This window comes from Salmo salar, chromosome ssa07 (genome assembly GCF_905237065.1).
Source record: "Salmo salar chromosome ssa07, Ssal_v3.1, whole genome shotgun sequence".
Lineage (NCBI taxonomy): Eukaryota > Metazoa > Chordata > Actinopteri > Salmoniformes > Salmonidae > Salmo > Salmo salar.
In genome coordinates this window covers 7,877,744-7,892,161 of record NC_059448.1, presented here as the reverse complement: position 1 = coordinate 7,892,161, position 14,418 = coordinate 7,877,744, and the positions used below count along the sequence as shown (strand labels likewise).

Here is a 14,418-nt window from a genome sequence, read left to right as displayed (position 1 = left end):
TAATTATCCTAACCTTAACCTAATTCTCCTAACCTGCCACGTTAATTACCGTAACCTTAACCTAAGTCTGCTAACCTGCCACATTAATTATCCTAACCTTAACCTAAGTCTCCTAACCTGCCACGTTAATTATCCTAACCTTAACCTAATTCTCCTAACCTGCCACGTTAATTATCCTAACCTTAACCTAAGTCTCCTAACCTGCCACGTTGATTATCCTAACCTTAACCTAATTCTTGTAACCTGCCACGTTATTTACCCTAACCTTAACCTAATTCTCCTAACCTGCCACGTTAATTACCCTAACCTAATTCTCCTTACCTGCCACGTTAATTACCGTAACCTTAACCTAAGTCTCCTAACCTGCCACGTTAATTATCCTAACCTTAACCTAATTCTCCTAACCTGCCACGTTAATTACCCTAACCTTAACCTAATTCTCCTAACCTGCCACGTTAATTATCCTAACCTTAACCTAATTCTCCTAACCTGCCACGTTAATTACCGTAACCTTAACCTAATTCTCCTAACCTGCAATGTTAATTACCCTAACCTTAACCTAATTCTCCTAACCTGCCACGTAAGTTCTCCTAACCAGCTACATAAAGTCACTTCCAGTCGTAGCTGTACTAGCTCTAGTCAGAACCGTGATTCAGGGATACAGGATCGAGGGATTCATTAATTTGACACAAACACTGATGCTGCTGTTTTTATTAAGCAAAATAAAACATTAAATGTGGATGGAGTCTTTGGCCACAATTGTTTCATATAGCATAAAAAAAACATTCTGTTAGGACAAAAAAAAGTGGCATTGTTGGTGAATGTGGTTATGACTGGCCGCTGGGCCCGTCAGACACGGGCCGGATGGCGATCAGCGCTTGGACCAGGAACTCCCTGTGGGCGGGGTTAATGGTCATGTGCCGCTGCACAGCCCAGCGGAGGATGTCCACCTTTCGCCTCAGACTCTCACACTCCCTCAGCTGGGATAGTTGCCAGATCAGCCTCTCCCTCTCATCTCTCGCCACCTCACTTTCCTCCTCCTCCTTTACAGGAGGGGGGCAGCGGAACAGGGGGGGCTCGGCGATGTCATGGCAACAGAGCAGGAATAGGCAGTCCTTGGAGGCACAGAGAGAGCGGGCGGTGCGGGGCACCTGGGGGAGAGAGAAAGAGGACATATACAGTAGTTGAGAGTAAAGATGAGAGTACAAAGATGAAAGTACCAAACATAGGTCTTCTTCTTTGGTATTATGGCGTTCACACAGTTTGTGCATGCCGCCACCTACTGTGTAGGAGTGTATGGTCGATCACGTTACATTTTTTTTAAACTAACACTCCACTATTTCATACATTTAAAAACAAAAATAACACCCCATTACACTTATTTGACCCTAACTGATCTTACACCAGACTGGGAGGACAGGACTTTTTCATTCAACACACCTTGTAACTCTTCTACAGTAAAACCTCGTACACCCAAGTACTTCTCTACAGCTGGCACCACAACATCTAGTTTCTGTCATTTATGTTCCATTTCTGCGGTACAGTTGATATGCTAAGAAGCCAACCTTGCTGAAGCACAAATTAGTATAACTCTGTATTGGTCTAGGCCAAGTACTCACCCTTGACCCATCATCCTCTACTCTCTTCACTGCCTCAGCATATGTGACCTTATGTTCTATTCTGACCCTGCCGACCTCAACCTGTCTCTCTCGCACCGGCCACTTCTGATCCCCAGTAACATGGGTATCCCCACAATTGACACACACCGTTTTTTCCCCCGATACTACACATTCCTTTGTCCCATGCCCTCCTGCACACTTCTCACATCTTGGAATCTCCCTCGTACACACTGCTGCAACATGACCATGAGCTTGGTATCTGAAACACCTCAGTGGGTTCGGCACAAAAACTCTCATGGGATAAGTGACATATCCTAACATGACTTTGTCAAGTAAATACTCTGCTTCAAAATTCAAAAGGACAGACGGTGTCTTCTCAGTTTCACTATGCTTGCCAAACGGCGGGTGTCACAGACACAGGGAATCTTCAACTTTAGTTGCTCCACCTCAACACTTAACACCACACCAGTAATCACTACCTTTCAAAGGCGCCCTGCTCCAGAGAAGTTACAGGTTTTGTCCCGAGGCCTGTGATGTGAAGCGCCAGCTCCCTCTGGTTCTAAGAAACACCAAGTCCACTTCGAGCTACCTTCACCAATTTGAACAGTACCCACATTCTTTTCTACCCAGCCTGAGACCACATATGGGTCAGTCAAAATGTAAGGATCCACTTTCTCCAAAAGTTTCACTCCCACTGGGCAAGAATCATCCTTTGCATGACCATAGGGGAGAGGCAGGGACTCTGAGGTCTTCTCCACACCTGCCACCGCAGGTACAGTGATTCATCCTCATTCTTATCAGGTTACATTTCTGAGACAGGAGAATATGGTTTGTACTTGGTGCCATTCTTCCTCAACACACATCTTCCCTCTGCACTGCGCTCTTCTCTTTCTTCCTCGCTGTCCATAACCACGTTTATCCATTCACCACACTCAGCCTTCATTCGCTGTATTGTTCGCAGATCACACACTGATGGCCTTTCTCCAATACCCAATATCTGTTCCTGAGCAAAATTTACTAGTCTGGCTATCTCTGGCCTCTCCATGCTCCCAATTTACTAGTCTGGGTATATCTGGCCTCTCCATGCTCCCAATTTAATAGTCTGGCTATCTCTGGCATCTCCATGCACGCAATTTACTAGTCTGGCTATCTCTGGCCTCTCCATGCTCCCAATTTACTAGTCTGGCTATCTCTGGCCTCTCCATGCTCGCAATTTACTAGTCTGGGTATCTCTGGCCTCTCCATGCTCCAAATGTAATAGTCTGGCTATCTCTGGCCTCTCCATGCTCCCAATTTACTAGTCTGGCTATCTCTGGCCTCTCCATGCTCCCAATTTACTAGTCTGGGTATCTCTGGCCTCTCCATGCTCCCAATTTACTAGTCTGGCTATCTCTGGCCTCTCCATGCTCCCAATTTACTAGTCTGGCTATCTCTGGCCTCTCCATGCTCGCAATTTACTAGTCTGGCTATCTCTGGCCTCTCCATGCTCCCAATTTACTAGTCTCGGTATCTCTGGCCTCTCCATGCTCTCAATTTACCATGCCTGGCTATCTCTGGCATCTCCATGCTCGCAAAATGTGAGCTACTCTGCATCTAAGAGCAGCGTCCGTCCCACTCCTCCTGTCGCAGTGCCTGATGGTCAATCCCAAACAGGTTTATAGCTAGCTAGATACAGTTCAAGTCATAAGTTTATATACACCTTAGCCAAATACATTTAAACTCAGTTTTTCACAATTCCTGACATTTAATCCTAGTAACAATTCCCTGTCTTAGGTCAGTTAGGATCACCACTTCATTTTAAGAATGTGAAATGTCAGAATAATAGTAGAGAGTGATTTATTTCAGCTTTTATTTCTTTTATCACATTCCCAATGGGTCAGAAGTTTACATACTCAATTAGATTTTGGTAGTATTGCCTTTAAATTGTTTAACTTGGGTCAAGTGTTTTGGGTAGCCTTCCACAAGCTTCACACAATAAGTTGGGTGAATTTTGGCCCATTCCTCCTGACAGAGCTGGTGTAACTGAGTCAGGTTCGTAGGCCTCCTTGCTCGCACACGCTTTTTCAGTTCTGCCCACAAATTTTCTATGGGATTGAGGTCAGGCCTTTGATGGCCACTCCAATACCTTGACTTTGTTGTCCTTAAGTAATTTTGCCACAGCTTTGGAAGTATGTTTGGGGTCATTGTCCATTTGGAAGACCCATTTGCGACCAAGCTTTAACTTCCTGACTGATGTCTTGAGATGTTGCTTCAATATATCCACATAATTTTCCTGCCTCATGATGCCATCTATTTTGTGAAGTGCACCAGACTCTCCGGCAGCAAAGCACCCCCACAACATGATACTGCCACCCCCGTGCTTCATGGTTGGGATGGTGTTCTTCGGCATGCAAGCCTCCCCCTTTTTCCTCCAAACATAACGATGGTCATTATGGCCAACCAGTTCCATTTTTGTTTCATCAGACCAGAGGACATTTCTCAAAAAAGTACGATCTTTGTCCCCATGTGTAGTTGCAAACCGTAGTCTGGCTTTTTTATGGCGGTTTTGGAGCAGTGGCTTCTTCCTTGCTGAGCGGCCTTTCAGGTTATGTCAATATAGGACTCGTTTTACTGTGGATATAGAAACTTTTGTACCGGTTTCCTCCAGCATCTTCACAAGGTCCTTTGCTGTTGTCCTGGCACTTTTTGCACCAAAGTACGTTCATCTCCAGGAGACAGAACGCGTCTACTTCCTGAGCGGTATGATGGCTGTGTGGTCCCATGGTGTTTATACTTGCGTATTATTGTTTGTACAGATGAACGTGGTACCTTCAAGCGTTTGGAAATTGGTCCCAAGGATGAACCAGACTTGTGGAGGTCTACAATTTCTTTTCTGAGGTCTTGGCTGATTTCTTTTGATTTTCCCATGATATCAAGCAAAGATGCACTGAGTTTGAAGGTAGGCCTTGAAATACATCCACAGGTACACCTCCAATTGACTCAAATGATGTCAATTAGCCTATCAGAAGCTTCTAAAGCCATGACATCATTTTCGGGAATTTTCCAAGCTGTTTAAAGGCACAGTCAACTTAGTGTATGTAAACCTCTGACCCACTGGAATTGTGATACAGTGAATTATAAGTGAAATAATCTGTATGTAAACAATTGTTGGAAAAGTTACTTGTGTCATGCACAAAGTAGATGTCTTAACCGACTTGCCAAAACTATAGTTTGTTAACAAGACATTTGTGGAGTGGTTGAAAAATCAGTTTTAATGACTCCAACCTAAGTGTATGTAAACTTCCAACTTCAACTGTAATTAACCAATCCAACAGCTAGATAATTAACCACTCCAACAGCTAGATAATTAACCAATCTGACAGCTAGATAATTAACCAATCCAACAGCTAGGTAATTAACCAATCCAACAGCTAGATAATTAACCAATCTGACAGCTAGATAATTAACCACTCCAACAGCTAGATAATTAACCAATCCAACAGCTAGATAATTAACCACTCCAACAGCTAGATAATTAACCAATCCAACAGCTAGATAATTAACCAATCCAACAGCTAGATAATTAACCAATCCGACAGCTAGATAATTAACCAATCCGACAGCTATATAATTAACCAATCCGACAGCTAGATAATTAACCAATCCGACAGCTAGATAATTAACCAATCCGACAGCTAGATAATTAACCAATCCGGCAGCTAGATAATTAACCAATCCGACAGCTAGATAATTAACCAATCCGACAGCTAGATAATTAACCAATCCGACAGCTAGATAATTTACCAATCCGACAGCTAGATAATTAACCAATCCGACAGCTAGATAATTAACCAATCCGACAGCTAGATAATTAACCAATCCGACAGCTAGATAATTAACCAATCCGACAGCTAGATAATTAACCAATCCAACAGCTAGATAATTAACCAATCCGACAGCTAGATAATTAACCAATCCGACAGCTAGATAATTAACCAATCAAATGTCCAGAGTGAGATTACAAAGAGTGCAGCCTTACCTTGATGTTCAGCTTGATGAACACAGCGCTTCCCTTGGAGCAGCCGGGCAGTCGGCGGCCTCCTCCACAGCCACAGCCCTGTACTTCCTTCACTCCAGACTCCCCTTGCAGCAGGGCGAGCGAGTGGTTCAGTCCACACCAAACCTCCACTGGAGTCATGGACAGCACCACCTACAACAGGGGAGAGGGGTCATTGTTACCTGATGGATTTTGATATTATGGTGTTATAAATGTAGTTTCAACTGGCAACTGGACAGTAAGGTGTATACAAGAGAGGAAGCACAGACAGACATACGCAGACACACACACGCAGACATACCTCGGTGGGTTCGCCGCGGTCGATCTTATCTCCTGTGCCAAGCTGTCCGTAGCGGTTGCTGCCCTGCATGAAGACGCGGCCACAATCGTCCAGCAGGCACAAGTGGCTCAGTCCCAGAGAGCACTTCACCACCTAGCAGAGGTCAAAGGTAACTCCGTTGTAGGTTTGGACCATATATACTAATAGACCATATATGCTAATAGACCATATATAGCATATAGACCATATATGCTAATAGACCATATATGCTAATAGACCATATATACCATATAGACCATATATACTAATAGACCATATATACTAATAGACCATATATACTAATAGACCATATATAGCATATAGACCATATATGCTAATAGACCATATATGCTAATAGACCATATATACCATATAGACCATATATACTAATAGACCATATATGCTAATAGACCATATATGCTAATAGACCATATATACTAATAGACCATATATGCTAATAGACCATATATACCATATAGACCATATATGCTAATAGACCATATATGCTAATAGACCATATATGCTAATAGACCATATATACTAATAGACCATATATGCTAATAGACCATATATACTAATAGACCATATATGCTAATAGACCATATATGCTAATAGACCATATATACCATATAGACCATATATACTAATAGACCATATATACTAATAGACCATATATGCTAATAGACCATATATGCTAATAGACCATATATGCTAATAGACCATATATACTAATAGACCATATATGCTAATAGACCATATATACTAATAGACCATATATACCATATAGACCATATATGCTAATAGACCATATATGCTAATAGACCATATATGCTAATAGACCATATATACTAATAGACCATATATGCTAATAGACCATATATACTAATAGACCATATATACTAATAGACCATATATGCTAATAGACCATATATACTAATAGACCATATATGCTAATAGACCATATATGCTAATAGACCATATATGCTAATAGACCATATATGCTAATAGACCATATATACTAATAGACCATATATGCTAATAGACCATATATGCTAATAGACCATATATGCTAATAGACCATATATGCTAATAGACCATATATGCGCTAATAGACCATATATGCTAATAGACCATATATGCTAATAGACCATATATACCATATAGGCCATATATGCTAATAGACCATATATGCTAATAGACCATATATGCTAATAGACCATATATGCTAATAGACCATATATACTAATAGACCATATATGCTAATAGACCATATATGCTAATAGACCATATATGCTAATAGATCATATGTACTAATAGACCATATATACCATATAGACCATATATGCTAATAGACCATATATACTACACAAAGGTGCTATCTAGAACCTAAAAAGGTTATTTGGTTGTCCCCATAGGATAACAAAAGGGTTCTCCATGGAACCCAAAAGACTTCTACCTGAAACCCAAAAGGACTCTACCTGGAATATCCTATGGCGACAGCTGAAGAACCCCTTTAGAACCATTTTCTCTAAGAGTGTACCTGTGGACAAAAGTGTGTTTGGTGGAAATGTGTCTCAGTACCTTGTAGGGCAGGGAGAGCGGCAGAGGGGTGTGGATGTTATGGGGGTCGTAACCCTGCTGGGTCCCAATGAACTGACGATACACACCAACGGAGTGTACCTCCAAATAGACTGAACCCTCACCTGAGAGAGAGAGAGAGAGATAGAGAGAGAGAGGGTTATGACACATTTTTATACTAGCATGGATGGAAAACCGCAATGTAAGAAGCATTGTTGAATGCAGAAACTGTCATATACTGAACTCAAGCTTCTTTTCAATGGAATCTTTACCCAAAACAATGCTAACTGTGCTGTGATATTTACCTGTGAGGTAGAGGACGCTGCTGTAGCTGGAATGGACCTGAGCGATGGGCAGGTGAGGCAGAGAGATGCTGATCTTCTTCAGAGCCAGCTGCACGGTGTAGGAACGAGGCGTGTTCAACTGGGTCTCATTCACAGACAGAGAATAGACCTTCCCAGTATCTGAGGGTGGAAATGGAGAGATACAATTCAGAGAATAGACCTTCCCAGTATCTGAGGGTGGAAATGGAGAGATACAATTCAGAGAATAGACCTTCCCAGTATCTGAGGGTGGAAATGGAGAGATACAATTCAGAGAAACAAGTTGTTTATTTACTGGCTTCATTTATATGTGAGGGACCTTGCAAACAATTGTTACGTTACAGCCTTGTTCTAAAATGGATTACATGGGGGGACTGGGAGACTAGTCAGGATTAAATAGCAGGGATTGGGAGACTAGTCTGGATTAAATAGGAGGGACTGGGAGACTAGTCAGGATTAAATAGGGGGGACTGGGAGACTAGTCTGGATTAAATAGGAGGGACTGGGAGACTAGTCAGGATTACATAGGGGGGACTGGGAGACTAGTCTGGATTAAATAGGAGGGACTGGGAGACTAGTCAGGATTACATAGGGGGACTGGGAGACTAGTCAGGATTAAATAGGGGGGACTGGGAGACTAGTCAGGATTAAATAGGGGGGACTGGGAGACTAGTCTGGATTAAATAGGAGGGACTGGGAGACTAGTCAGGATTACATAGGGGGACTGGGAGACTAGTCTGGATTAAATAGGAGGACTGGGAGACTAGTCTGGATTAAATAGGGGGGACTGGGAGACTAGTCTGGATTAAATTGGGGGGACTGGGAGACTAGTCTGGATTAAATAGGAGGGACTGGGAGACTAGTCTGGATTAAATAGGGGGGACTGGGAGACTAGTCTGGATTAAATTGGGAGGACTGGGAGACTAGTCTGGATTAAATAGGAGGGACTGGGAGACTAGTCTGGATTAAATTGGGAGGACTGGGAGACTAGTCTGGATTAAATAGGACGGACTGGGAGACTAGTCAGGATTACATAGGGGGGACTGGGAGACTAGTCTGGATTAAATAGGAGGGACTGGGAGACTAGTCTGGATTAAATAGGGGGGACTGGGAGACTAGTCTGGATTAAATTGGGAGGACTGGGAGACTAGTCTGGATTAAATAGGAGGGACTGGGAGACTAGTCTGGATTAAATAGGAGGGACTGGGAGACTAGTCAGGATTACATAGGGGGGACTGGGAGACTAGTCTGGATTAAATAGGAGGGACTGGGTGACTAGTCTGGATTAAATAGGGGGGACTGGGAGACTAGTCAGGATTAAATAGGGGGGACTGGGAAACTAGTCAGGATCAAGGGAAAGATGAACGGAGCAAAGTAAAGAGAGATCCTGGATGAAAAGCTGCTCCACAGCACTCAGGACCTCAGACTGGGGTGAAGGTTCACCTTCCAACTGGACAACAACGCTAAGCACACAGCCAAGACAACGCAGGAGTGGCTTCGGGACAAGTCTCTGAATGTCATTGAGTGGCCCAGCCAGAGCCCGGACTTGAACCCGATTGAACATCTATAGAGAGACTTGAAAATGGCTGTGCAGCAACGCTTCACATCCAACCTGACAGAGCTTGAGATGATCTGCAGAGAAGAATGGGAGAAACTCCCCAAATACAAGTGTGCCAAGCTTGTAGCGTCATATCCAAGAAGACTCAAGGTTGTAATCGCTGCCAAAGGCGCTTCAACAAAGTACTGAGTTTGAATACTTATGGAAATGTGATATTTCAGCTTTTTATTTTTAATACATTTGCAAAAAAATGTTGTGTAGATTGATGAGGGAAAAAACGATTTAATCAGTTTTAGAATAAGGCTGTAACGTAACAAAACGTGGAAAAAGTCAAGGGGTCTGAATACTTTTCGAATGCACTATATATTTAAATCAAATGTAATTCATGATGTTTAATTCACGGTGCGGTATTCAGTTGTAAAACTCCCCCAAATCCATTTGAATTGAAAATCAACCAATCAGACCGTCTGATGTTCAGAGACACTGACCAGTGACCAGCAGCAGGACCCTGTTGACCTCGGAGCCGGTGAGGCGGAGCTGTATGAAGGTCAGGGAGGGGTGAAAGGTCATCCGGAACACCCTCTGGCTGGTTTCCTGCTGGTACACTTCCACACAGTCACACCGCGGAGGGGTGAGAGGGGGCGCCGAGCCGGGGGGGCCGGGCCAGCTGGGGGGTACGGCTTCTGCACCACTGTTAGTATGGCTCACCAGGACGTATATGTACTGACGGAAGGAGTTGTCGCTACGGGGATCCACGGCAAACTATGAGTGGAGGAGCGAGAGGAACAGAGAGAGAGCGAGAGAGTGTGTGTGTGTGTGTGTGTGTGTGTGTGTGTGTGTGTGTGTGTGTGTGTGTGTGTGTGTGTGTGTGTGTGGCAGGGGGGGGGTTATAAAGTGTTCAAGCTAAAGTTTAACTTCCTGTTGGGTGTCCCACCCAATGTGCTACCCTCCACCTTCTTTCCTCTTACTCTCTTAAATGCTAGTCCTACTATTTCAATACTAGCAATACTGGCTAGCTAAATAGCTTGAGAATTGGTCATGGCTTGTGAGAATACCTTCCTCTACCCTTTACCCCCCGACTCACATCTTTGGCATTCTGACACAGCACAGCGTGGCGTGCGGCCCTCCTCCAAGTCATGTGACCGCGGAATGATGATGTCGCGGCGTTGCGCAGCAGGAAGACTGTGCCCTGGTAGTCAAACAGCAGGAGGTGGTCGCGGGTTGGCAGGGACCTTCTGTAGCCCAGTGCCAGGGGAGGAACAACGGCCAGGGACACAGAGGGACCCCCGGACCTGCACCACTGTGGAGTCCGGGACCACCCACTGCCCAAACGCTGCATCTGGAGGCCCTGGGAGTCTGTGGGGAGTAGAGAGAGGGTTATGGAATGTCTTGAGTGGGACTGATTCAATAGATCATTGTTATATTTTGTTGATTTGATCTCGTTTCATTTTCAGTTTTCTCAGGAGACAGTGTTTTCATATGTGATGGTATCATTCATAGTGGTCCAAGGATAATGAATACTGAACAAAAATATAAACCCAACATGCAAAGTGTTGGTCCCATGTTTCATGAGCTGAAATAAAAGATCCCAGAAATGTTCCATATGCACAAAAGCGTATTTCGCTGAAATGCTGTGCACAAATTTGTTTACATCCCTGTTAATGAGCATTTCTCCTTTGTCAAGATAATCCACATGATAGGTGAAGAAGCTGATGAAATGGCATGATCATTACACAGGTGCACCTTGTGCAGGGGACAATAAACGGGCACTCTAAAAATGTGCAGTTTTGTCACACAACATTGCCACAGATGTCTCAAGTTTTGAGGGAGCATGCAATTGGCATGCTGACTGCAGGAGTGTCCACCAGTGCTGTTGCCAGATAATTGAATGTTCATTTCTCTACCATAAGCCGCCTCCAGCGTTCTTTTAGAGAATTTGCCAGTACGTCCAACTGGCCTCACAACTGCAGACCACATGTATGGTGTTGTGTGGGCGAGCTGTTTGCTGATGTCAACGTTGTGAACAGAGTGCCCCATGGTGGAGGTGGAGTTATGGTATGGGCAGGCATAAGCTACCGACAACGAACACAATTGCATTTTATCTATGGTAATTTGAATGCACAGAGACACCGTGACGAGATCCTGAGGCCCATTGTTGTGTCATTTATCCACCACCATCACCATCACCTCATGTTTCAGCATGATAATGCACAGCCCCATGTCGCAAGGATCTATACACAATTCCTGGAAGCTGAAAATGTCCCAGTTCTTCCATGGCCTGCATACTCACCAGACATGTCACCCATTGAGTATGTTTGGGATGTTCTGGATCGGTGTGTACGACAGCCTGCTCCAGTTCCCACCAATATCCAGCAACTTCGCACAGCCATTGAAGAGGAGTGGGACAACATTCCACAGGCCACAATCAACAGCCTGATCAACTGTATGTGAAGGAGATGTGTCGCGCTGCATGAGGTGGTCACACCAGATACTGACTGGTTTTCTGATCCACACCCCTAACTTTTTTTAAGGTATCTGTGACCAACAGATGCATATCTGTATTCCCAGTCATGTGAAATCCATAGATTAGGGCCTCATGAATGTATTTCAATTGTCTGATTTCCTTATATAAACTGTAACTCAGTACAATCTTTGAAATTGTTGCATGTTGCGTTTATATGTTATTTCAGTGTATATTCAAACAGAGAAAAATCTGTTTGATTAGCGCCACACACTCAGTCCCTCCATCTATTCTTACATTTCAAGATGGCTGTCCTTCGCCAGTCGTTGGGCGTGGCAGCGGAAGGCTGCTGCGTTCCGGATGCCTGGCGATGGCAGAGCCGTCTCCAGAGGGAGGAGCTTAGGCTCAGCTGGTGGTAGGTGCGGCAAGTGGCTCCAAAAGCGATGACGTCACTGACTGACACTCTGGACAGAATCTCTTCCAGCTTGAGTGTGATTGGTTGGAGATTGAGATCAGTTTATGAGCAGACATACAGCAGAGACCATCATGGCACAATGTTCAAGCCCATGTTCTAACAGTGGTTAGTTTGATTCACAGTTTATGTAACAAATGAAACAATGAGAAAGTTACACTTCCTGTATGTGATCAAATGTGTGCATTAGGTCTAGTTTTGCACTTGACCATTTTAAATTATACTCTACCACACTGTGATGTAGTTATCTCACCAGCTCAGGTGGCAAAGAGCGAATAGTGGTGCAGTGCTCTACAGCATCCTTAGTTGGTGGGTTAGTCCTTCTCTTCTTTGGCTTGAAACATAGAAGCACACATTTTCACTTTTTTTTTAACAATATTCCATCTCTGAGTTTCACTTTCGGAAATACTGTACTTATCTCAACAAACCTCACTCTTAGTGATGACATCATCAAAAGGGAAAGGTCACGGTCAATGCCAATAATAACCATGTCATTATTTATATAGTGTCCACACTATAACAGTTTCACTTTCAGAAATACTGTACTTATCTCAACAAACCTTTGGTGGCGCCTCAGCTCTGTCGTATCCACACGCAAAGTTGGAACGGAGCTTTCCTGACTCTTTATTTGGCCTCTCATCCATTTCTTATTAAAAATGTTTGGATTTGATCTTTGAAAATATTAAGTGGTTCCTCCTTCTCATGTGTGCAAATATTTGAAGTACATTTTTCAGAATGTCTGTTCTTTTGAGCCATTGTTCTAGAAGTCGTCATGGTGAACTTTGTTTTGGAATCATAAGCTATTGTTGCGTGATTGTAGAACTTTGGTGATGACCCATTGTGAGGTACTTCTGTTTCCTTCTGAACAAGTGGATCCTACATTTTGACTTATTGTGTATCCCTAATAAGCCATATTATCTCACTACGTGTCCCTTTGGCAACACATTTGCAAGCAGACCCCTTCCTGATAATTCCCAACAACTTATGGTATACATCCATTATACATACGCTAGGTTGATAGAAATGGAAATCAATTGATAGATAGTTATAAAAAAATAAAATTGAACTAAACGTCCTTTCACTGTCAACTGCGTTTATTTTCAGCAAACTTAACGTGTAAATATTTGTATGAACATAACAAGAATCAACAACTGAGACCTAAAATGAACAAGTTCCACAGACATGTGACTAACAGAAATGGAAAATTGTGTCCCTGAACAAAGGGGGGGGGGGGGTCAAAAGTAACAGTCAGTATTTGGTGTGGCCACCAGCTGCATTAAGTAGTGCAGTGCATCTCCTCCTCATGGACTGCACCAGATTTGCCAGTTCTTGCTGTGAGATGTTACCCCACTCTTCCACCAAGGCACCTGCAAGTTCCTGGACATTTCTGGGGGGGAATGTCCAAGCCCTCACCCTCCAATCCAACAGGTCCCAGACGTGCTCAATGGGATTGAGATCCGGGCTCTTCACTGGCCATAGCAGAACACTGACATTCCTGTCTTGCAGGAAATCACGCACAGAACAAGCAGTACCTTGGTTCATGAAACCAGAGCGTGACCAAGGCCTCTTCGGTTTCTGGATCACTGCTGTGTTAATGTGCAACAGGCTCCTTACAGTGTGTGTGTGTGTGTGTGTGTGTGTGTGTGTGTGTGTGTGTGTGTGTGTGTGTGTGTGTGTGTGTGTGTGTGTGTGTGTGTGTGTGTGTGTGTGTGTGTGTGTGTGTGTGTGTGTGTGTGTGTGTGTGTGTGTGTGTTTGTAGTGTAAAGTCCTTAAATAAAAATATGTGAAAGTACTACTTAAGTTACATTTTGAATGCTTAGCAGGACAGGAAAATGGTCCAATTCACACACTTATCAAGAGAACATCCCTGGTCATCCCTACTGTCTCTGATCTGGTGGACTCACTAAACAGAGAACATCCCTGGTCATCCCTACTGCCTCTGATCTGGTGGACTCGCTAAACAGAGAACATCCCTGGTCATCCCTACTGTCTCTGATCTGGAGGACTCACTAAACAGAGAACATCCCTGGTCATCCCTACTGCCTCTGATCT

General features: G+C 43.6%; 1 protein-coding gene across 1 annotated transcript; it reads right to left on the bottom strand.

Moving 5' to 3' along the window:
* Nucleotides 1–695: 695 nt before the first annotated feature.
* On the bottom strand, nucleotides 696–13,149 carry LOC106608517 (F-box only protein 24). The gene is made up of 10 exons (XM_045721475.1): nucleotides 12,927–13,149; nucleotides 12,620–12,700; nucleotides 12,192–12,378; nucleotides 10,518–10,789; nucleotides 9,922–10,195; nucleotides 7,858–8,016; nucleotides 7,556–7,677; nucleotides 5,957–6,088; nucleotides 5,638–5,808; nucleotides 696–1,151 (listed from the first exon to the last, which is right to left on the bottom strand). Exons 1-10 carry the CDS (start codon nucleotides 13,008–13,010, stop codon nucleotides 828–830), a joined length of 1,806 nt encoding a protein of 601 aa, XP_045577431.1. The 5' UTR covers nucleotides 13,011–13,149; the 3' UTR covers nucleotides 696–827.
* Between the last annotated feature and the right edge of the window lie 1,269 nt (nucleotides 13,150–14,418).

Coding starts and splice junctions, on each gene's coding strand:
- LOC106608517 (XM_045721475.1), bottom strand. CDS start 13,010: ATGGATGAGAGGCCAAATAAAGAGTCAGGAAAGCTCCGTTCCAACTTT. Junction 7,678..7,857: donor CAGCGTCCTCTACCTCACAG/GTAAATATCACA, acceptor TCTCTCTCTCAG/GTGAGGGTTCAGTCTATTTG. Junction 6,089..7,555: donor CGCTCTCCCTGCCCTACAAG/GTACTGAGACAC, acceptor GACCTCTGCTAG/GTGGTGAAGTGCTCTCTGGG.